Source organism: Centrocercus urophasianus, unplaced genomic scaffold (assembly GCF_019232065.1).
Source record: "Centrocercus urophasianus isolate 14NV4802_14NV808 unplaced genomic scaffold, USGS_Curo_1.0 seq_9, whole genome shotgun sequence".
NCBI lineage: Eukaryota > Metazoa > Chordata > Aves > Galliformes > Phasianidae > Centrocercus > Centrocercus urophasianus.
In genome coordinates, this window is record NW_024885532.1 from 33,703,334 (window position 1) to 33,726,487 (window position 23,154).

The 23,154-nt window shown below is 37.1% G+C and overlaps 1 protein-coding gene across 4 annotated transcripts in view; it reads right to left on the reverse strand.

The window, feature by feature from the left end:
* Nucleotides 1-123: 123 nt before the first annotated feature.
* Nucleotides 124-23,154, reverse strand: part of PARP4 (poly(ADP-ribose) polymerase family member 4) — a 42,902-nt gene continuing 19,871 nt past the window's right edge. For 2 of the 4 annotated variants that reach the window (XM_042838755.1, XM_042838752.1), the window contains 19 exons: nucleotides 22,963-23,049; nucleotides 22,321-22,485; nucleotides 21,430-21,476; nucleotides 18,597-18,678; nucleotides 18,046-18,183; nucleotides 17,273-17,468; nucleotides 16,990-17,060; nucleotides 15,806-15,993; nucleotides 13,147-13,246; nucleotides 11,737-11,907; nucleotides 10,963-11,043; nucleotides 9,073-9,153; nucleotides 8,021-8,116; nucleotides 7,046-7,198; nucleotides 5,435-6,040; nucleotides 4,819-4,920; nucleotides 2,868-2,970; nucleotides 1,847-1,979; nucleotides 124-584 (listed from right to left, as the gene is read on the reverse strand). In XM_042838755.1, the coding sequence (XP_042694689.1) occupies nucleotides 434-584; nucleotides 1,847-1,979; nucleotides 2,868-2,970; nucleotides 4,819-4,920; nucleotides 5,435-6,040; nucleotides 7,046-7,198; nucleotides 8,021-8,116; nucleotides 9,073-9,153; nucleotides 10,963-11,043; nucleotides 11,737-11,907; nucleotides 13,147-13,246; nucleotides 15,806-15,993; nucleotides 16,990-17,060; nucleotides 17,273-17,468; nucleotides 18,046-18,183; nucleotides 18,597-18,678; nucleotides 21,430-21,476; nucleotides 22,321-22,485; nucleotides 22,963-23,049 (2,751 nt within the window). In that variant the 3' untranslated portion in view covers nucleotides 124-433. The remainder of the gene's footprint in view (nucleotides 585-1,846; nucleotides 1,980-2,867; nucleotides 2,971-4,818; nucleotides 4,921-5,434; nucleotides 6,041-7,045; nucleotides 7,199-8,020; nucleotides 8,117-9,072; nucleotides 9,154-10,962; nucleotides 11,044-11,736; nucleotides 11,908-13,146; nucleotides 13,247-15,805; nucleotides 15,994-16,989; nucleotides 17,061-17,272; nucleotides 17,469-18,045; nucleotides 18,184-18,596; nucleotides 18,679-21,429; nucleotides 21,477-22,320; nucleotides 22,486-22,962; nucleotides 23,050-23,154) is intronic. The other 2 variants (XM_042838753.1, XM_042838754.1) reach the window with 2 other exon arrangements.

Here is a 23,154-nt window from a genome sequence, read left to right on the forward strand (position 1 = left end):
ACCTGCTGACAAGGCGGCCGCAAAGGGACGTTGAGCGACTGGGAAACGGCCGGAGAAAAGCAGTGTTCTGCTCCTCCGGGGCGCGCTGCAGGAAGTACAAAGGCATCCAACTGAGGGCACCGGTAGGTTGCATCGTGAAGGTGTTTATTAGGGCTTTGCTAAGCACAGCGGTAGCCATCAGAACACTGCAGTTACACCTGACGGTGCTGTTACAGAGAAGGTAGGACTTTGGAAAAATAAAACAACAGAGATACTGTAACAGTACTTGTCTGTACAGAGATACTGTAACAGTATTTGTCTGTGGCTATGAAGATCACTCAAGAATAACTTAAGGTGAAAATTACTCAAAATATGTAAAGCAGCAAGAAAAGCTAACGTTGCTATTGTCTTAAAGAATCACAGTCATGGAATGATTTAAGTAGGAAAGCTGCTGTTAGTTGCACTCGATCCCCAGTATCTTCTTGGTGGCAGAATCCCAGTCTTTCCCAAGTTCAAGTCGATAGCAAATAGATGTAAATTGTCCCTCAACTCTTTTTACCCACTCTGTTGCTTTCTTGATGGACTCAAACGCCCAGTGAACACTGCTGTGTGTAGAAATGGAGATTTATTAGAATAAATTCTATCATTTGAAAGAGAAAGTACAGCAAACAGCCTACATAAAATACCATTTGTCAGAGAAAACGACATCATTTTCTCTGCCCCATCTTTTCAGAGTCTTCCATATGGGAAATATGCCTATACATAATCGTAATTTGCATTCATTTACACCATTCCAGTCCCCACATGAAGTTGTACGTATTTCATAATGGCAAACTTGACTCCTTTGTACAATTGCATGTTAGAATTCTTTCACTTTTGTGGTCTGCCCCACTTGCTTTCATCCCGCAGTCAATGTGATTTTAGTTGTGTTCAGCCCAAATTTTACAATCATTTTTCCCTCTGTCAGGGAGTTTCAGGAGAGGGAGGAAGACTCTGCAGGGCTTTCCTGGGTTCTTTATCCTCTTGTTAAATTCCCTGGTAAAGCATTAAGGGTATTAGCTTCTCATTTTGGCACCACAATCAGCTGGTGTCTGGGGCAACGCAGACTCACTGAAGGCCTATTCCTTCAGGCCTTTTCTTTTAAGACCTTTGCCTTTCCTCTGTAACAAAAAACTTCCCACCTGACAATTATTTGCTTCACTGAGAATGAAATTTCCAGATGCAGCAACCCTGTGTTCAAAAGCTAATGGAGAACTGGGACATACAGAAGTAAGTGGGAGTTGTTAGAATGAGCTAACATCAGTTTCCCCAGGGGAAGCTGAAAGTGTGGAAGCTGTGCTGTGATGGATCATCTGCCCTAACAACTTCAGAAGTATTGTATTTCATGGTGTACACCTGGGAAAATCAACAATGCATAAATAAAATGTTAAAAAGGGATGAAGGCCAAGAGCCAAAAGTGACATGAAGGGAAAGTCTGAAATGATTGATGTCTGGAAAAAGTTGAAATGGTGGAATCTCCATCCTTAAAAATCAGCTGGGCAGGATTTTGAGCAATTTATCTGAGTTAGCTCTGCTTTAAGGAACAGATGACCTGAAGAGGTCATGAATTGTTCAATGATTCTGATAAGAGGTACAAACCTTTTCCTACTTTAAATACTTCTCAATTTTTGTATTATAATTTGCAAAATATTCTTTCTTCCAACTCACCCACCTAAAAGAAGCTGTGTGCCACCAGTATCAACATTTCCCATTCCCTTTTCTGCAGCTACATTCTGTAGCATAGTCATTTATTCTCTATAATGAGATTAATCGTTGTTAAGAAGGGTTATATTGCAATATTAAATTACAAGATTTTGTAAAAGCACACCTTGAAGTTGTTAAATTATCCAGTTTCATCAGTGATTTGAAGACTATCCCTTGCAGTTCCTTTGCACAGCGTATGAACTGTAGCACAAGAAGAGTAGCAATCAATTTCAGTAGCTTTTCTTTTCCATTTGTGCCTAAGAAAGAAGAAATGGGAAATCATTTGAATGATTTCTTGCCAGCAGAAAAGAGACCTCCTGCAAAGTGTGTCCCCACATAGCTTTAAAAATTTTTAAGTTCTGATGCTACCCAGTTGTTTCATGATACAGTCAGAACTATCAAGAATATTCACATTAGTGATCCAGAAAATGTAGTGCTCACTTTCAGACTCTAAGCCTGGTAATGCTTTTTTTAGGACGTCTGCAATTTGTGTTTGCTTGGCTTCTAATCGACTTTGATTTGAATGCATGCAGGAATGGTAAATGTGAGATTTTTGTCCTCTGACGAAGCACTGCACCCTCTAATAATTTACAGACAATGAGTTGCCTTTTCGTCCCCAAGTTTTCTGGTCTGCTGCCAGCAAAGAGCACCAACTGACAGAATCAAGCAGCAGACAAAGTGTGTATAGGCAGAATGCTACCAAATGAGCTGCAAACAGCATGTAGGGAAAAAAATTATATATTATTCATCTTATTTGAAATGTGAAAAACAGAAGCGGTCTCAGTCTCTCTCCTAGGAGTCTTTCTGACTTTCCTTCCAACTTTTTTTTTTTTTTTACAGTAGGTATTAATACAGCAGAAATAATAACTGAAAGAAAAGAATCTGTATTGATATTCCAGCTATTTCACATTCTCCATGTACTTCTCTAGGAGATGTACTTAGCAAGCACGACATTATATTGCAAGAGAAGTTGAGATGAATATGTGTAGTTAAAATCAGATGCTTTTGAAAACACAGCTAGGAGATCCACGTAAACGATGAGCATATCTTATGGAAAGTTCCACCAGGCACACAAAGTAATCATACAGAAGGATAGGAAATGCAATACAATGCACTGCTGTTTTAATAACTGAAAAAGTATTTACCGAGTGACTGAATGCCTTTTCTAATAAGGAAATGATTAATTAAATAATCAACATCAAATTTCAAGATTTTTCCCAACTGTGGACTGAGATTCCAAGAGCCATCCTGTGGAATAAACAAAGATATGGATAAGCAAAGACTGAGAAGACCGAAAATATATTTGTAAGGAACAACCTAAAACAAAGGACAAGTACTTAAAAATGTTTTTTAAAGCTTTCACAAACACAAATCACCTCTCCGTCAGCTCACCAAAACAGAAGTTCCTGTGATCAATTAGGTGACTCAAATACTGAACTTCAAAAATCTTTGATGTAACACCCCATGTTTCTACTTGACCTGAAAAACTGTAGTTAAGCTGTGAAAAAAATCAAACAGAGCTCATTTTGAACTCACTTGTGTACAAACCACGCACAGTGACAACACGGCTGCGGCAGATTTATTTCAAACAAATTCCTTCAGAAAATTATTTTCAGTGTGCTCAAAAATAAGCATTTGTCTTACCCCAAAGAAGCAATAATGGATCTCTCTCCTCTAGAGGGATTGCAAAGTCTCTGTAAAGTTAGATTACTGTTTATGTTAAATATAGTATTAACAAAACCAATCCTATTTCATCTGCCTTTTCCTGCCAAAAATTAAAGAACTGATTAAAACTAGCTGTCAGTTTGCTACGCTCAGATGAGATGGAAGACAGGCTTTCGAGAGGATATTCAACCACTTATTCTTCAATGTCACTTTCAAAACTTTTGTCTGCCCTTGCAGTATGATGTCACAGATTACTATGACTGTAGAGAAATTGATAACAATTTATAGATTCATTTAAGATAATTTAGAAAACGATACATGATTTTAAATGAATCTTTAAATATTAAACATCCAATTTATGTAAAAAGTGAGATTCTGTTAGAATACTAAACTTATTCAGTGCAAAAACCTGTGAGGAACTGTTTTTCTTTCTAAAATTCAGCACTTGCAATTTTGCTGAAAAACGAAAGAAATCTTGAAGCTCACTTTGTGAGTTAAGTCAATCACAAGTCTGTTCCCCTTGTATCCCCACGTGTGGCATTTGGTAATCGTTCAACGTGCAGAAATAATTTGATGAAAGTAACCCATCAAAAATATAGGAAAATGTGTACCTCTTCTTGATGCTTCAGTTAGTTATACTTCCCTACTTTTGCATACAAATTGACATACTGGATCAGAGCAAAAGGGAGTAGAACAAATCACCAATCTGAATGGCCGGTCCCTGTGGACACATGACAGGAGTTTCCACTGAGGGAACACCACAGTGGTTTCTTCACTTGGATCATGTAATACACCTGGAGACCTTGATCATCACATCACCCTCTGGTTTAGTCAGCTCACCAAACTGGTGATGGTTAAGGTGGAACAGGGACTTGTCCCACTGCAGGGGGAATATTCAACGAGGCAAAACATTGCCTGCTTTGACTCCTACTTGCAGGATTCCTGGACAGCATTGGTTCAATTCTGCTTGCTTTAAATCCACCAGCCATTCAGCTGGTTTAACTATCCTGCAGAAGTTCCCACTGCACTCACTCCAATTCTCCAAACCTCAATTCGTTTTAAGTTTTTTGCTTAATGAGCAAAATTATTTACGTCTACTACTTCTGCCTGTCTTCCCCTACGTGTTTTCGTACACATTTTAGGAAGTCCCCAGTCTGCAAACTGATGGGGGCTCTAAATCAGAGGTATATCGCTACTTTTGGCTCTAATTTTACAGTTTCTTAGGCACCCATTAATGAGCTGCCTGTGACAGCAATATAACATAACGTGATCTTGAGGTCATTGTGTACTTCTTAAGACCAATTTGTAAGGGAAAAAAGCAGATACATTTACAAAATGCTTATCTCAGGACAGATATAAAGTAAAAATACTTTTTTTCTTCTACATATATTTTACTTTAAGTAACGCACAAAAAGACTGTTGGTACTGTACCTGATTTTGGAGATCAAAAATTTCTTCCCAGATTACAGGAGTAAACTCAAGTTTCTGTTGGCTTCTTTCTTTCTCTGTTGTTATAAAACACCTTGGTTGTACCTGAAGAAGATAATTTTCACTCAGGATCAGAATCTTATTCTACCACCATTACCCATGCAGCTACTACATCATGGTAAAAAGTAATTGCATTAAAAAGTTTTAAAAGAAACTTCTTTATAAAACAAACTTCTTTTTTTTTTTTAAGTTGAAATTTGAAGATTTTAAGTTCATTCTTTTCCACTTGGGAAAGTATTTGCAATTCCACAGTTAATGAGGCATTTTTTCTCCATTTAAAAGTTACCTATTAGAGCAGTGAGGAACAAGTGACAGAATTCGGACTGTAACATATTTCCCTTTAAGCAGCAGTAACGGAAAAACAAACCAAAACAACGTGGTTCAGGTCTCTTGAAAGAAGTTTCATTACCACCCTTACCATGTTCTTGTTCTGCTGCACAGCCATGAACCTTGAAACAAAGGTATTTTTATGGCAGTTTTCATTAGGTGAATGCAGCTTGGATTTCAACGTGACGCTCATAGCATCCTGTGTATAGAAGACTCCTGACAGAAGACTTACCAGAAGTTCAGCACTCTCAGGAAATTTTTGTTCGGAAGCTGTAGCATCGTGCAGACCTGTTACCATTTTCTTCCTATGCTTTGGCTTTAATTTTTTTCTTTTACAATGTTGGGGAGCAGGAGAATTGGGAGTAACTTGTCTTTCAGTGTTAGTCTTATGAGAAGAGTGTGTGCCTGTACATGAACTTAACACAGTTATATTCGGAATGTGATCAACAAAAGAATTATCATATTTCATTCCTCCAAACAGACTTTGAGGAGAGCAATACATGGGAAGTTCACAAAATCTCAGATGGGCAACTGAATCTGGAACTGCAGGTGTTGGAAGTAAATTTTTTTGAGTTATATAAGCTTCTCCTCCTGCTTCTAGTCCAGAGCCAGAAAATAAAGCAGTCACAGAAGATTTACATGGTAAAGATGACATTGTTCTTGAACATTTCATCATTGTGATGTCACCATCATGAAATCCATAGTCCTGTGGTGTGGCTTCTTGTGAGGTGCTTTCTTGATTAACAGAAAGTTCTTCAAGTCGAAATTGAAAGCCTTCAGTTTCACACCTCTCAGTTGTGAAATAATCTGACCAAGCTTCAGAATCTTGCAGAGCTGCCTGGTTAGTAAAATTACAGGGAAATAGCATAATAACAGAATTAGTAAGATATTTTTCTCTTCTTAATCAATGCAGTATTTCTTCTTATGTTGTGCACATCATTATATCCTCATTCTTACATTCAAGATGAAAGTAGTATATCAAACTAAAATTCCTACCTTATTCTACCTTACTAAGGTGAAGTTTGTCTGACAAAATACAAAGTGTTGTGCGTTATTAAGATAAAAACAATGACTATAATGATAGTTTGGATCCAAGGAAGTTCTACCATTCCATATTATTTTACATACACAGAAGATGGATTCATACAAACTGAAATGTGAATCCTGCTTGTGCTGTCTCAAGCTGGGAAGCTCACATGATGCACTGCTATTGCTTCTAGTCCTGGCACTAGGCATCACTCAAAAGAGCCTGGCTCCCCCTTCTTTGCACCTTTGCTTCATGTTTTCATACCCATTGATAAGTCGCCTTCTTTTGAGCTTAGTTACAGTACAAACAACAGACACAATTCTAAACAATCCACAGTCTCAATACTTACATTACAGACTACAGGTTAAGGCGATGTTTCTCAGTTGTTTTAAATGCACATCATGGTCACGTGCAAGATAATTTAATAGACAAATAATGATTTAAATGATTCCCCTATGAAATGTGGAGAAAGCTTTTACCTGTTAAGACTTTAAGAACTAATAGAGTGACACCTGCTGGCTAGTTTCCAAAGGCAAGAGCTACCATAACTAGCAAACATTTTATTTCACTAGTTCAAGATTTTCTCATCTCGTCAAAACCTTGATCTTCCTAGATGGATCCACCCTCCCCACGCACTCTATCCAACAATCTGCTAGCAGGAGGAAAAAACAGAAAGAAGCATCCAGTGTGGAACTAATTTCTTTCTAGATAATTCAAAAATTGAAGAAATGTCATAAACAGTAACTGTATCTTATCACATACAATACAGCACCACAACTGGATAATACACCAGAAATGTTAGTGACAAGAACATACATCACATGGAGGCATCCCGTAAGGTTCTGAAAATAAGACGCCGGATCCCACTGGCTTTTGTTCCCAGTTCATGTAAGGTAAAAAATCAACATCTTCTTGAGCTATAATTTCCAGGATGTTTGGAACATTAGCAGAACAAATTTCACTAGTATCCTAAAATAAAATTCATCACAGTTATAAACTTGAGAATTCTCTTCAGTCTTTGTTTAATTCTTAGTTATGATGGCTGTTAGACCAAAAAAATCTGCTATAACAGAGAGTGAGTTTTTTATTTGTGCATTCAAAACATACCGAAAACAGAACGAGCAGATACAGTAGAACGTTAAAAATACTCAGTGTATACCAATAAGCAGTAAATCTAACTTTACAGTCAAAAAGTTTTGACTATACTGAGGAACAATGTATTCCCAGTAAAGGAATTCCTAGTACTATAGGAATACTGATACTAATAATAATTCTTAATACAATCAAGTTGTGTTTTTTTTCTGTGATTGCCACCCAACACAGACTCTCCTCGAATGACTTTTGCCATACAAAACCTATTTCTTCAGTAATTCATAACCAAGGTGGCCAGTTTACTACAATTTGGTATTGTGACTTCCTTATGAAACTGTTCTGTGGTTATGCATGAAGAAGGATTAATAAGTGCACTTCATATGGTCTTGCTCTTTGAACAATTTGGCTTCCAAGCACAAACTGCAAACCCTTGTGGCAATTCCCAACAGGAACACGCTGACGGACAAGGTTTTGTTGTAAACTGAAGACGAGCAATATATGAGAAAGATAACAAAAATAGCTCACTGTATTGCAGAAGAAATAAAAATATTTTCAAAAATCATAGCTTTGTCTCTATTTCTAAACTAATAAACATTGTTCAGCTAAATGAAGATTGGTTTTGATATGTGTAAGGTTAAATAATTTAGAGTCTTCTGACAGATAAGATAGAGGGAGCAAGACATTTAATAGAAAACGTACCCTCTTCTCAACAGCAATGAAGCTTGTAAACTGGGTTATAATCGAGTTCTCCAAACTGAGATGTATAATCATGTTCTTCAAGATTTGCTTCTTCATCTAGATTGTTAACGATTAAATGCAGGAGGTAGAAAAAACATAATCAGATAAAATCAACAGATGTAAGAACTGAATATAGAAACACACCAATGTACTCAAAATAGGGATATGTAAAAGGAAGAGCTTGCGAATATACTGGCCTGCCCAACTGTCTATGCCTTCTAACTTTCTCTACTCTTACCTCTGGACAGGGGCATGCATTTTCTTTAGAGAGACAACCATTCTAGGCAGCCTATTTGAGTGCTCTGTCACCCTCAAAGTAAAGATGTTTTTTCTCATGTCCAGATGGAACTTTCTGTGTTCCAGTTTTTGCCCACTGCCTTTATCATGTTGCTGGGCACCACTGAAAAGAGCCTGGCCCCATCCACTTGGCTCCTACCCATTAAATGTTTATAGGTGCTGATAAGATCCCCTCTCAGTCTTATCTTCTCCAGGCTGAACAGTCCCAGTCTCTCAGCCTTTCTTCCTAAGGGAGAAGAAGGCCCTCATCATCTCTGTGGCCCTCCACTGAACTCTCTCCAGTAGTTCTCTGTCTTTCTTGAACTGGGGAGCCCAGAACTGGACACAGAGGAGTGTCATTGTATTCCACCCTATCGTATACAAAAGATAAGGACTTTTCCTGTACTAGTATGAACTACAGGAAACAAAAATGTTATATGCCACAGGGAAAGAACCACCAACAGCCTGCCATGACAAGTATAGGTTAGGAAAAATGTATACACATTATGCTCAGAGAAGATATTCTTACAATGGGGAAGAACACAAAACAGTCTCAAAATTCTTCAAAATCTCATTTAGTGGGAAAATGTATTCCTATATGGTAACCTTAACCATAAAGTGACACTGGAACTGCAACAAAAAAAGTCACATGGCAAAAAAATCTCTATTCGATTGAAACGTTTGCTATTTGACATTTAAATACATATTTTAAATTTTTTGCTTTTAGATTATCAAACCTCATGCTCTGTTTCATTCTCATGAAGAATACCATCTTCATAGTCCCTGATGAAAGCTCTTGCTGTGAGTTTGTGTAGCACCTAGAAAAGAAAACAAAGGTGATAATAATAATAATAAATAGATATATATATTTAAAATTCTTCCTTTTATTTACAAAATCCCCCATCAGGCAAATAGCTTCCATATGTACACAGAATCCAGTTTTCTAGGGGCAAGGTAATTCTGCATTTAACAAGCAACCATAACTTGCATCTAAGGTGTATTTTTATTTTACTTAATGTTATCAAGCTAAAAGATAATCAGGTCTTCACTTGTTGCACACATTCTCACCAGTCAAGGATGAGAAAAAGCAAATAAATGAATGCAGAAAATTCCGGTAATTAATCTAATTTTGAAACATCCAGCTAAAACAAGTAGGGAGAATTCCCTTTCTGGAAGAAAAAAAATATCTCTCCAGTAACTGCAAATGGAACCTGGGCAATCACCTCAGACTTAAGCAGGAATATCTAGATAGCTGGGGGTAAATGAGTCCTGTGCATAAAACTACAGAATTCCGGGGAAAAGTACATTGAGTTTAACTTTCAAAGAACCATTAGGTCTGCCACAATCAAGTTTTGACCTGAGGGTTTGTATGCAGAAAAGGGAAGTACTGAACTCTATTAATCAGATACTGCTTTTTAAAATGGAACCACTCTTTCATAGGAAAGAAAAATGTTTTTTTTTTTTTTTTTTGGCTTGGTGTATTAAAGGTAACAAAGAGAAAGAGCACCATGGAGGTGACATGGCAAAGTACTTTGTATTCCAGGTTTAATTGCTCAACATTCCTAGTGGCTCATTTTGGAAGAAAACAATAGATGCTGAAGGGAGCCACTTCTTAAGATAACCTCATAAGCAAGTAGTTACTTCTGATCTTAGGTGAACTGGCAAAAGAAACAGGTAGGAATGCTCAGGGTTCATCTAAAACATCAAGAATTATTAGAAATAATGCTTTCTAATTTGGTCCTGTTTTTCAACATTTTGTCATATCACCTGACACCTTTCAAAGCTGTATTTTTTAAACTACATCTGGAATTTGTACTACAGAATTTTTTTTTAAAAAACAAAAATGCTTCGTGTTAAGCAAACACATTGCTTCTACTTGCCAGTCCCACTTGTCTGTATTAGAACATGTCCTGGGAAACGAGCTGTTCTAATACTGCAACCCACAGTATTAGTTTTCAAAGTGGACTACACTAAATAGGGAGCAAAATCTTTTCAATCTGAAAACAGATCAGCTCTTCAGTGGGGAAAAGATGACAGCCTTATCAGAATCAATACCGAAGGCTGACTATTCAGTTGGTTTTTAAAGCGTAGACACCCATTAGATTAATAAATGGTTCTTTTTAGCCTGTTTGCCTTTTCAAGATTGGTGCTGTGCTTTTCTCTATATAAATTCTCTCCAGTTATTTACTTCACTGTTACTGAAGCAACTGAAAAGTTAGTAACACTTTAATGTTTTGACATTTTAAAAGATTAAAAACTAGTAAGCAGATTGTCCACATGGAAAAAATTCACAACTCGAGAGAGAATGAGGCAGCATGCAGAATTCACCTGAAGAGCTGCCAATGCAAGGGTAAAACTGGAGCCCAAATAAATTATCAGAATAAGAAGTAGCATCTCCTGTTTTGAAAAGTTGAAGTTTTGAGTTAGAAACCTGACATGTGTATGTAAAACAGTTTCCCTTTAAAAGCCTGAAGACTGCTGGTCTGTGCTAAAACATCAGAAGCAAAAATAAAAAAGTTACTGAAAACAGAAGTTTCAGTTCACTCAGAGAAGCACAGTGCAGCATGTTGTTGCTTAAAGCAGCTTCGCTCACTGTTGTATATACAGACAGTGTTGCACAAACTCACCGTTCCTGTTGTCTTCTGTAATTCAGTAGTTGACACCACAGTTTGTAGTTCTTGGTCATTTATTATCGCCCTTAAGGTGGCCTATAATGAAAAAAAACAAGTTTCCTTCTCTTGTTATGCTGTGCTACCATTGTATGGGAACTGCTGAGTCACGGCCTGAACCTCTGATTGATCACCTGAGGTGAGCCTTGAGTCAGCCAGAGGAGCACAGGTGAAGGCAATTCACCTGTGCTGCCGGAAGGGGTGGAGCCAGGCTCCACCCCTCCTGGACCTATTTAAGAGCTGGCTACCAGAGGGGAAGGATCTCTTCTGGAGATCCCCTCTTTTGGTATCTTCTGGTGAGCTCAACCCAAGGGTAAGCTCTTCCACTTATTCTCTTTTGTGATCGTTGTCTGCTTTGCCTTACTCGCTTGATTATATTGCAATTATAACATCTTGGTTATACATACCATGAATGCTATCCTGATTCCTGAATGTAACTCAAGTCTGTCTCTCTGCATGGCTCTACTTAAAAACATTTCCCCTTACAACAAGGGACAGTTGCAAAGAAAGGAATCCTGTATTTATCAAAGTCCAGTGACTTGAACATTAAATAAGGGATCCTTTTCCTCTCTGCACTTCACTAGGAAGACTAATAATTTAAATATTGAATTATATTTAGCAGTGAAGAAGCTAAAAGCGTGCTGGATAAAGCATGACATAATATAACACAGTACATCTTGCAATCTTTTCAGCTGTGGATTTCCATCCAGCAGTATGTATCCCAGTCTTTACCTGAGTACAGTGAGGGACAAATCCATAGACGAGAAGCCTCTCATTGGTAAACAAAGACTGTATTTGAGCAGGAGCCTGCATTGGCTTTGGTGCATTTATATCAAACTGTTGCCATTTAATAGAAACAGAACTGCATCCTGGAGAAAATATTCTAGATACTTGGCTCTGTATCTGTGTAAAGATCGAAAACAAATTAGCTCTGTTTGCTTCTAGGCTTTTAAGAGAAAATATAATCTCTTGATACAAGAATAACATATTTCCTTTTTCCTTTTCTTTTTCTTTCAATTTTTATTTTTGGTACAACTAAGGGCATGTACTTGTAAAATTGTTACCACATATTGGTAAAAGAGTCTAATGCTTCGAGGTAGCGAGGATAATCACTAAGCCATTATTGCACTGGCTTTTAAGTGAGATATGAGACTGAACTTTCTTCAGGTTGGCAAAAAATTTAGAGAATGTGGTCTGCTACACCCAGCACCTCCTGTGTGGGAACTCTGAAATGTGTGAACAGTTCTGCACATCTCCATGGTCTGCTTTGGATAATTTTGCATGTATCATTCAAATGGCAGCCAGACTAGCAAAAGGATAAACTTACATTTTCAGTCCTTTCCCCTGCCAAAAACATGCCAGATACTAGCCACGCTGCAGTCCCTTCTATACTGTCACTGTTTCAGGAGGGACCAGATTCAAGGCACAGGACAGAGCTGTAGGCACAGAACTATACTGCGAAACTGAGAAGCACTGCACATGGAGTCCTAGATTGCCTGTATCTTCCAGATGTACCAACAGTCAAAAGTTTTGGCATGCAGTTGCTACAACCCTCCACATTACAGCAAGGATGATGCTGTAGATGGACTGTGAGCTATGACAGAAGTGAAACTATACTTTTCCATGCAGGGAGAATTACTTACAAAGTTTGAAATTTCATCATCTTTTTGCAAGTTGGGTTTATTGCACTCACAAAAAGTACAGACCTCTTTCAAAGACGCTAGAAAAATGAACTCATGGCTTTCTTGTTTTCCTTTAACATTCAGTGACCAGTAGGAATAGGAAAGTGGGGCAAGTACAGTGACAAATTCCTTCCCTTATCAAAGAACTTATCAATATTCCGCTGTAGCATGTGTTCCTGCTGAAAACAAGGCATGCTCCTGAAACCTTTGGAACACTCAAACCAAATACTTCCCTTTCTAAATGTCTATGCATTTCTATTTAAAATAAGAGAAGACTTGATAGACAAGCATTTCTCCCTCCATATCAACTGCCTCTCTTTTCTTATTGTAATAAGCCCCATTAACCATGAAATGAAGAATTAGTAACTCCCATTTTGAGATACTGAAAATGTTCAGTATGAGATATTGATATATCAGACAATGATCACATATGGAATACATTCAGCATTTGTAAGTGTACCTTTGCCTCCCAGTTATACTTTGATTTCGAGTCAAAGTATTCAAACACTCCAGCACCATACTGGGACAAAGATCTCAGCATGTGTCGATTTGCTGTGGAACTAAAGAGAAAAGCAAATCTTATGTAATGTAATTACTGAATCAAATCATTAAGTCATACGATCTCTTTTCTACTTCTCATACCATTGAAGATATCTTGGTTTTAATTTTTACTGCACTTTTTTTGAATTTAAATACTTTTAATTCCATACTTTTTTTCAGGATATGGACCAACTGACAGTGACTGAGCCAATGAAGGTGCTGCTGAATTACAGATTTCCCAATAATATTTGAGGAAATTACAAGGCATATGAGTATCTCCATATCCTAATGCAAGGATGTGAAGAGAAATTAACTAATGTCCAACGCTAATAAGGATCATTAAAATGACGTTAACTAATTGATTCATCTAATTAACCTCAGTCTCAGCAGAACTGTTTAGTATGGGGACAATCATCTTACAGCTAAATCCAGAATCAATTAGGGAATCTTACTTTCTGGAAAACATAATCGATACGATAATACTTATCAGCTCTGCTCCCCATCTCTGACTGCTATGAAGCTATAGACAAAGAGAGCTTTAGGGAGTATTACAGGAGAACAGTTAAGCCGATAAAAGTTATTGTGAGTGAGAAACAGAATATTACGTGTTGATTCTTTGTCAGACAGGTAGATTCAGTCCTGACAGCATCATAGCATTGTTTTAGAGAAACCTACCACACTGTCACCAAATCTCCTTGAGAAAAAAACTGTACAAATAGTACAGCTATGTTTTATAACAGGAACACATAACATCTAGTGGAAGATGTCTCTGCCCATGGCAGGGGTTTGGAACTGCATAGTCTTTGAGATCCTTTCCACCACAAACTACTTTATGATTCTATGATTTTTTTCATTCACTTGAATTGTCACAGACAGAACTGTGATAATGATGACTATTCCGTACTAATACAGCCTTCTAAACAACTCTGTTGACACAGAAGTACCAACCATAGAGCCAACTTCTCTTTCACAACTCTTTCCCAATTCATTCTTTAACAATGTAACACATTAAACACAGATCCCACCTCCTGAAAGCAGACTGCTGCACATTAGCACCATCATATTTGTGTTACAGGTCTTGAGGAACTACTAAAAGCCATGTCTCCTTAGCCTATCAGCACTGAGACAATCCATCCCCAGGCCTAATTCTGTCATTACAAGAATATGAAGGTAAATATGCTGAAAATGAACACAATAGAATCATAGAATCACCAAGGTTGGAAAAGACCTAAAAGATCATCCAGTCCAACCGTTCACCTATTCCCAATAGCTCCTACTAAACCATGTCCCTCAACACTATATGACTATATGTAACACAATATGACTATAAGTATGTTAAAAAGGATGTTAGCATGTAAGGAGGCACGCACCATCTGCTCTTTATTGTGAGTTGATGCAAATTCTGTTATAGTTAAAACGTGTGATTACACTGGAAGTGTACTGGGATGCTTGGCCCATGGGCTGAGGGGTGCTTGTGCAGTGCTGTTAGAGGGCTCATGGCTGTGAGAACTGGGGAATGCTGACAGAGCCATGCACAAGGTAAAAGATGTTCTAGAAGAACAGGACCCTACCATTGGTGTCCATTGGTCTCTATTTTGATGCATTCCCTCATGGAATAGTAAGAAGCTAATACTATCTGACTCCTTCCCACTTATGCCTGGCAATGTGAAATACCCAGCTGTAAACCTTTTTATCCAAAGTCATTTCAGGTGTGTACATACCTTGCCTTAAAAAAAAAAAACAAACAAAACTGAACAATTGAAGTACATTACAATGAATTTCAGTGAGGTTTTACTTGTTCCTGTGATTGCAAAGAGGTCTCTAACACAGATAGCTTATAACAAATTTTCCCACACTTCATTCTCTCTAATATTGCCATCATTGTAGAAGATCTGAGCTAAGTTACAGTGATAACAGTTGCTCTTGCTCCCCTCCTCTGGATTGGGAGCACACATGTAATAGAGAAATCATGTCTCCTTTCTCCTGTCTCCATCTGGGAGGAGGAAGTGTAAATTTGGATGTTTAGCAAAAAAAGTTGACACAGTCACTCCCTGATTTGCTCTGAAAGACAGAAACTGGTTTGGAGTGGAGGAGGTTCATTTTCACATCATTTTGAAGTAGCTTGCATTCCAGCAGTGAAATGTACCACAGGTTTGGGAACCTAATGCTTACACTGTCTTTACAAAAGAAATGAAAATGAAATAATGAAATTGTACAACTATTAATGTTACACTGAAATTCCACTACCGAAATCACACTAAACCAAAACATGAAATGCAATGTTTTAAAATATTAACTCTCATACTTTCTGATTTTACCTTTAAAAAGTAAAGTTGTTATAATGCAGAAAGATATGAATAGGTAAGGCTATCTGAACATAGAATTAACTTTACTGTAGGTATTTTACTCTACGTATTTTTCTTTTTGGTTATTAAAGATATGCAAACATTTCTGCATTTAATCTAAATATATATAGATCTTTAAGATAGCACCCAAGCATCTGGCACTTCCCAGCTTACTAATCTCTCACTTCAAATAAAATACCAGTGCTTTAAAAGAAAATCCAACGCAGTGCTTACCCAACACCACATGTGAATAACCTCGTATGGTGGACATTATCTTTCACAAGCTGGAAGGTCACACTCTCATTCTGAATGTGTCCATCAGATATAAGAAGAATGTTACGATGTCCTTGAGAAGGAAATAGCAAACTTAAGTAACGCAAGCTCTTCCATAAATCAGTGTTTCCCATTGTTGCTGTAGCAGACTGAAAAGTAAAGTATTAAAATGTTAGTCTGAACTTGATTTATCTTTTCTAAAATAACACCTAATACATAATTGATTTGTTACTTACTATATATTTATTTAACTATAAACTATTAATTATTAATTTTTATTTTGTTTCTGCTCTTCCGTAATTATTAGAGGTGGAGCTTGAGGTTGATGGCATTCGGTATCTTCTCTGGTTTAAGCAATAAACATTTTTCATAGGCAAAATGCATAACAACAATTATAAATCCTCCCAAAATTCTCAGAAATTTCAGTAATCCGTGCTTTGGGAATTTCTGGAGTTTTTATCCGGAGGATAAAAAAAACCAAGAACAAACCAAACCTGTTCATCCTAAATAGTTTACATCTCATCTTCTGATGACAAAAGCATTTTTTTTCTCAATAAAAAGATGGGCCTCTGGCCCATCTAAATGCTGCCTTCTTTTCTATAGATAAAGCTTAACATCAGGAAGCACTTCTTTACTGTGCAGGTAACAAAGTACGGGAACAGACTAAGAAACTGTAAACTCTCCCTCCTTGGACATCTTCAAAAGCCACCTAGACATGGTGCTGGGCAACCTGATTTAGGTGTCCCAGCTCAAGCAGAGGTTGGAGCAGATGACTTTTCTTCCAGCCTCAGCCATTCTGCGATTATATGAAGTAAATAATTTCCCCTCTTCTGCTCTGGGCAGGCAACAAGAAGCATGAGTTCCAAAGGATTATTTTAGGGGGAAACATGGTATTCTTTCCTAATACAGATACCTACTTACTTTCAAAATAACAACTTAAGCAATTACTTTAAACCATAGTGGAATTAATATTTAGATGTGGTTGTGCTTGTTACTAGGGTAAATAATTATAAAAATTATAACATTATTTAAAAAAATCCTTAGAAGCTAGCCTAAAGAAAAGAAAAAGTTGGGTAACTTTTGTAATGATAACCATTCCTTTCCAAGAAGTGTTCTTTAGAATACAACCAAATTGATTTACTTACTGTAATAAACTCAGTTAGTGATGCCAAATCCTTTAAGGTATTCTTTGAAAATGAAGAAAATTCTGAGAAATCTGTAAATAAAGATAGATATTAAGAGCACTGAAATATTAATATTTATCAACGCTTGGAAACACAAGTTTAAGTGTCACGACTAGAATATCAGGATAGAAATGCATCACACTACTACATGTTCCAAGTCGGTTTGATAATAATGATGCACATAAAATTGAGCCATGGCAAGTAAAAGGTGGCTTACAGTTAAGAAAGAAACAAAGAAACTCACTTGTGCCAAATTTGATTACATTTACATTTTGTCTGGAACTAAGCAATTTTAAGGCATGTAAAGCAATCTGCTTTGCTTGCAGTAGAGCTGAACCTGCCATAGAATTTGAGCAATCTAGTAAAATAATAATTTCACTGGACAGCTGCTCTTCATCAAATGCTGCTTCGAACTCTGGCTGGAATACAAGCATGCAAGCCTACAAAGAGAGAAACAAAATCAGTGCAGTGAACAAATACTTTTTCACTGGAAATGTACCCAGGCATCTTCATTTTCCTCATTACGAATGAGAGCAGAATAAAGTAATATTTGAAAATTTTACCAAATATATTTCATTTACTTTAAATTCTTGAAAAGTGCAATTTTCCTGTGCTTTACCTATACCTCAAGTTCCACATGAAAAATTGAAAACAGAATATTTTTTGTTTAATTTTACAATCCAATTCACTCGTTGGCAAACAGCATTCAGTTCTTTACTGCAATTTAAAAACAATTTACAGGTATTATCTTCTGTTATCATAACTGCCATCATCCACTTAAGCAGTACGGTCACATTTCTGAGAAGTACAAGCAGCGGCACAACAGTTTGTTAGGAAAACGTGGTTCAACTGAAATGTGAATGGACACTGTTGAAAATGCACCTCAACCTTCACTCCATTCCAAGGCAAAGGATAAAAGAAAATCACCAAGATTCTATTGAACACTGCCTATGGTGTCCATCTGTTTATTATGTTTTAACATATTACCTCATAACATCTATGACAGGTGTGCCATACCTCACTATTTTTGTTGGGATGCTTCTCTACCCACATTCGGGGTGCATAGGCATGAGAAATCCATATATCTAGACCAAAGCCACTGCTGTCCAAAGAACTGTTGTCTACGGTCTTAATTACAGCCTTGCATTCTGTTTTCTGGAAGAGATGAAAAAACAGGCATAATCTCAGTTTAATAACTGTACAGTGAATATGTTTTACTTGTATAAAATAAAATTGTGATTTGTGAGGATAGGGAATGAAAACAGAACATTTAATAGGGGTAGTAACAGAGATCTTTTCCAGAAAGATTATATTAATCTTTAAAGGTATAGTTGCTATTTACATACTATATTCTTTCAAATATCATTCACTTGAAGACAAACAAAACAAAAAGGATTCAAAACAACAGAATTACTAATCTGAGAAAAACAGAACCTATCAGGTTGAGGGATGAATACTGCACAAAGTCACACAAATCTTGCACACATATTTCCTAGGATTAAAATTCCTTTTAAAACGCATGGCTGAACGTCTGAGGCAGAGGAACAGCTATAGAGAAATTAATTTACCTTTATCTTAAGTTTATGTGTCCAACTGTGTAGGCTTTCAATGCTATATGGCATCTCAATAGACATATCCAAGGAGAATCTGCTAAATAAGGAGAGTAGAAGTAAATGGTGGTCATCTGAATTACAGAATCACAAAATGCAGGGCTGGAAGGAACCTCTGGAGATCCTTCAATCCAACCCTCTCCTAAATTAGGTTTCCCTATAGCAGGAAAGCATCCAGGTTGGTTTTGCGTATCTCCAGAGATGGAAACTCCACAGTCTCTCTGAGCAGCCTGTTCCAGTGTTCTGTCACTCTGACAGTAAAGCAGTTCCTTCTTGTGTTAGTATGGAACTTGCTGTGTTCCACTGTGTACCTGTTGCCTCTTGTCCTGTCACCAGGCACCACTGAAAAAGCTTGGCCTCATCCACCCAGCTCCCACTCATTAGATATTTATGAGAGTTGACAAGATGCCCTCTCAGTCTTATCTCTAGGCTGAACAGCCTCTCAGCTCCCTCTAAGGGAGGTGCTCCAGGCCCCTAATCATCTTTGCAGCCCTCTGCTGGACTCTCCTGTGGTTCTCTGTCTTTCTTGAACTTGGGAGCCCAGAACTGGACAGAGGACTCCAGTTGTGGCCTCATCAGGGCAGAGCAGAGGGGGAGGATCACCTCCCTAGACCTGCTGGTCACACTTTTTAATGCACTCCTGTATTAATGTGTGTGGTTATTCCTTCCCAGATGGAGAGGACTCTACACTTGCTCTTGTTGAAGCTCATAAGGTTCCTCTCCACCCAAATAATGATTAATCTGCATGCCAGGTTGTCACTACGAGAATGAGCCATGTTTCCTGTCCTATTTAACTGTCTGGATGGAATGAAGAATTCTGAACTACTTCGACAAATTTCTGTCCGAAAGAGTTACCATGCTGATTCCCAATGGGCATTCACAGCTTAAAAGGTCAGAATGGAGAAGAGGTCATATGACATGACTGTCTGTATAATATGTTATGTAATGCAACCAACTATCTCTTCATTTTACCCAATGTTTTTATTTATCTAAAGCGAAACTTCTTACAAGGCTATTAAACTAGCTTTCAGAGAAGGCAAGTTCATCATATTTCCCTGTGTAACTGTTTCAACAATCTTCACTGCTAAAACTATATTTATTTTTAATTCAGCTTGAACTTTCAGTCTTATCTTCTTTGTTTATTTCTGTAATGACATCAAAAGCAACTTGATAGGTGGTATCACAGAAAACAAGAAATAAGATGCATACAAAACACAAGACAGCATATAATGTTTCATGGAAACACTTCCCAGATTGTAGCTGGAGCTCAATGTGTGTGGCCTACAGGCTTTTTTCATTGGAGGTGATGGGTTTTTTTCTTCATTGTTTTTTTTAATTTCAGCCAGTCTGGCCTCATAAGTTTATTTTTTCTCTTCATTACTTCTTTGTTAGCACATTTTGGGATTCCATTAGCTACTTTTGCCATATTATCACAATGATTGTGCATTCCAGGTTGTTTACTTACCACAATGCTGGGTTACAGATAGTCACTATATTCCAGGATATAATCTCCCAAGCTGTAGGCCTGTAGGGCTACAACTATTTCCTCAGTATGTAGTTTTGCATTAGCCAGCCTTACAACACTTTTGTCGAACGAGTCCCCTTTAAAAAATACTCTTGACTATTTGGAGTCCTAACCTTGGTATTACTGAATGTACAATGAATTTGTGCATCCTTTGCAATGTGTACGAGCAATTATTTTCTACCTATAGTCACACCTCCATTATCCTTAAGATGCTTGTGGATAAAATGTACAGTGGGTATGCACAGTCCCAGAGCAGCTGCAGAACCAGACTGAAGCCAGAAAATATATATCACTAAGCATTATATAAATGTTTGCAGCTAACTTGAATGTCTTTGTATTGCTGATTCTAGGACCTGATTCTGGAAAGAGTGAAGTAGTGATACCTGAGCTCAGTCTTCACACAATAACTGTTCTTAAGTGTTTCCACACTTATTATATTTTCTAGCTGAATTATCCTTTCACATCAAAATTAAATTAAATCATTGTTTTAAATACCTTTTCTACAACAGGATGTGTTCTGTAAGAACTTGTAAATTTGTTCTTGATGTATTTATGCCAGAAATGGCACCAGATCTTTAGCAAGTCAGTACAGTATTTCTACTAACCAACAGTAATTGTACTGAATAAAAGCAAGGTAATAATAGGGAGCATTATTTCAGGATTAAATACAAGTTGAGAAAATTGCAATGGATGTGGCTTTCTGCCAGCTTTGCAGATAGAGCAGAGAAGAAACAGGAACATGCTCATGAAAAACTCTTTTCATGTGCTTCTAGTAAGGAAAATACAATTCCCTGAAAAACGTAAGTTTTAACATATTTACTGCTACCTGCATTCCTTGTGATTCTGATGGAGGATTCTGATGGCCTTATGCAGAAACATTTCTGGGAATATTTTGTTTACAAGAAGTCTTACTTTGACAACAGCATTATAGTTTCAGATAATTGTATTTTTTAATTTAAAATGCAAGTGCAAAGGCTAAAATGTTAAGTGCAGTGATACTGAAAATATGGAGATCATGTAGGCTCATTAAGCTTTGTGACTTGGGAATTTATGTATAATCCTTAGTAACGGAAATGTTTCTGAAACAAAGGGAAGTATTTGTGATATTACCAATCTAAGGATAACAACAGATAAGAAAGAAAGATGAAATTAAACTACTCTCTCAATGCAGATTTCAGAATAAATAGAACAAGGTTAAACACACACATTTTAAGTGAATGATTTAAAGGTATAATAAGTAAAATAACATTAATGAAAGCAACTTACTTTTTCAGTGTTTCTACTTGTTTGACACAAATCTTTTTTATTGTATCCTACAAAAAAAAAAAAAATCTTATATTGCACCAGTTATGAAATCTTGGCATGTAAATCCCGATACTTCTGATACTTCAGCTGGAGCTCCTTCTATCACTAAAATGGGATTGCCTGCAACCTTCTTTACGTCATTCATTCACACAGCCTTGTCATCCAAGTATCAGTGCAGCTAAAATTCAGCTGAATTTGCATGTGCTTGTCTCCCAGAGGCACAGTGAACTTCAGAACTCCCAGTAATACAGCTCTGAAGCAGAAAGCATGACTAGTCAGACATACGACACAGCTATATGATCTCATGAGGACTAGGACCACCAGGACCACCTGTGGCTCCTTGCCAGCATTTGAACAGAGATGACCTCCCCTCCCACCTGTACAGTTCATGAGCCATCAGGGACATCGAAAGAAACAGATGGGAAACCTTGTCAGAGAAATAAGATGGATAAAATAGAGTGTTCAGCAGATGCTTAACTGCTGTTTAATGATGGAGATTCACAATGCCTAATTTCCTAAAGTGCTTTAAAGGAGGAACAGAAGCACAGATACAGCAGATAACTCAAAATACAAAATTCAGTTTAAACATGTTCCAACTCAAGTCAACTTCTGAAGTTCTGCCTGAGTAAATAAATCCTTAGACATCCTACAGGCTTTCCACCAATCACACCACTCCTAAGTTTGTGTTCACAATGCTTTGTCATAACAAGAGTGACACAAACGATTATCTTTTAGTAAAAAGAAGAAACTAAAAGGCAATCATGAACTTACTCTTGTGTAACTGCAATCCCCTAAGCACAATTTTTTTTGCTTCAAAAGAAGATGCTATTTCAAGATTGTATTCCAACAAACCTGTGTGTTTTCATTCAGTGCTTTGTCCTGTTGCCATGGGGACACAGAAGCAGGCATATGAAAGGTGATACAACCGTTCTGGCAACTCAGTTCAGTGATATAGGTGACTTTGATCAGTACTGTAGAGTTTGGACATATATTTCCAACGGTTATTACAAAAATATCCTAAAAAAAAAGAAAGACTATCTTTAATGAAATTATTAAAGCCCAGGTTGTCCAAAACAATAATTTAATTGATGGTTAAGCACACTTAAACCAAAGGCTAACAAAGAAAATACCACTTGGTTTTGCAGAAGTGTAATGAAAAATGATAGTAAGACAAGAAATGTTAAGCTTTCAGCAGCTCTTTGAGATTTCGGGGCAAAACTAATCAAAAATAACTGAATTTAAAAGTCTGATATTAAAATAAAAAAAGTTCTGATTTACAAAGTTACAAAGGTAAGCTCCTGGGAGAGAAAATATCTCTTTTATACAAAGTGTGGTGCATGTTTACAGAAAGAGCAATAGTGTTTAAAAGGACCAAATGTATAGTCCAAAGAAACTGCAGCTTCCCAACAAAAACATGACTCACAATCAAAAAAGATTTATCTCTAACATGAGAAATGCAAAATCTTCAAATGATTTCCATGATTTCCAACATACCGGTGCATCCTGGTCCAGTAGATAAGCTCCATCACCTTCACTGATGGCTCTGCGATATTCTCTATGCGCTTGTTGCTTTTCTTTAACCTATGAAATATTTTCCAAAATGAGTGCTTTCATCCCTGTATGCAGAACACTTAGCCAATATTCTCTTACATGACATGACTACCTTGCAATCCAGTCAAAGGCTAA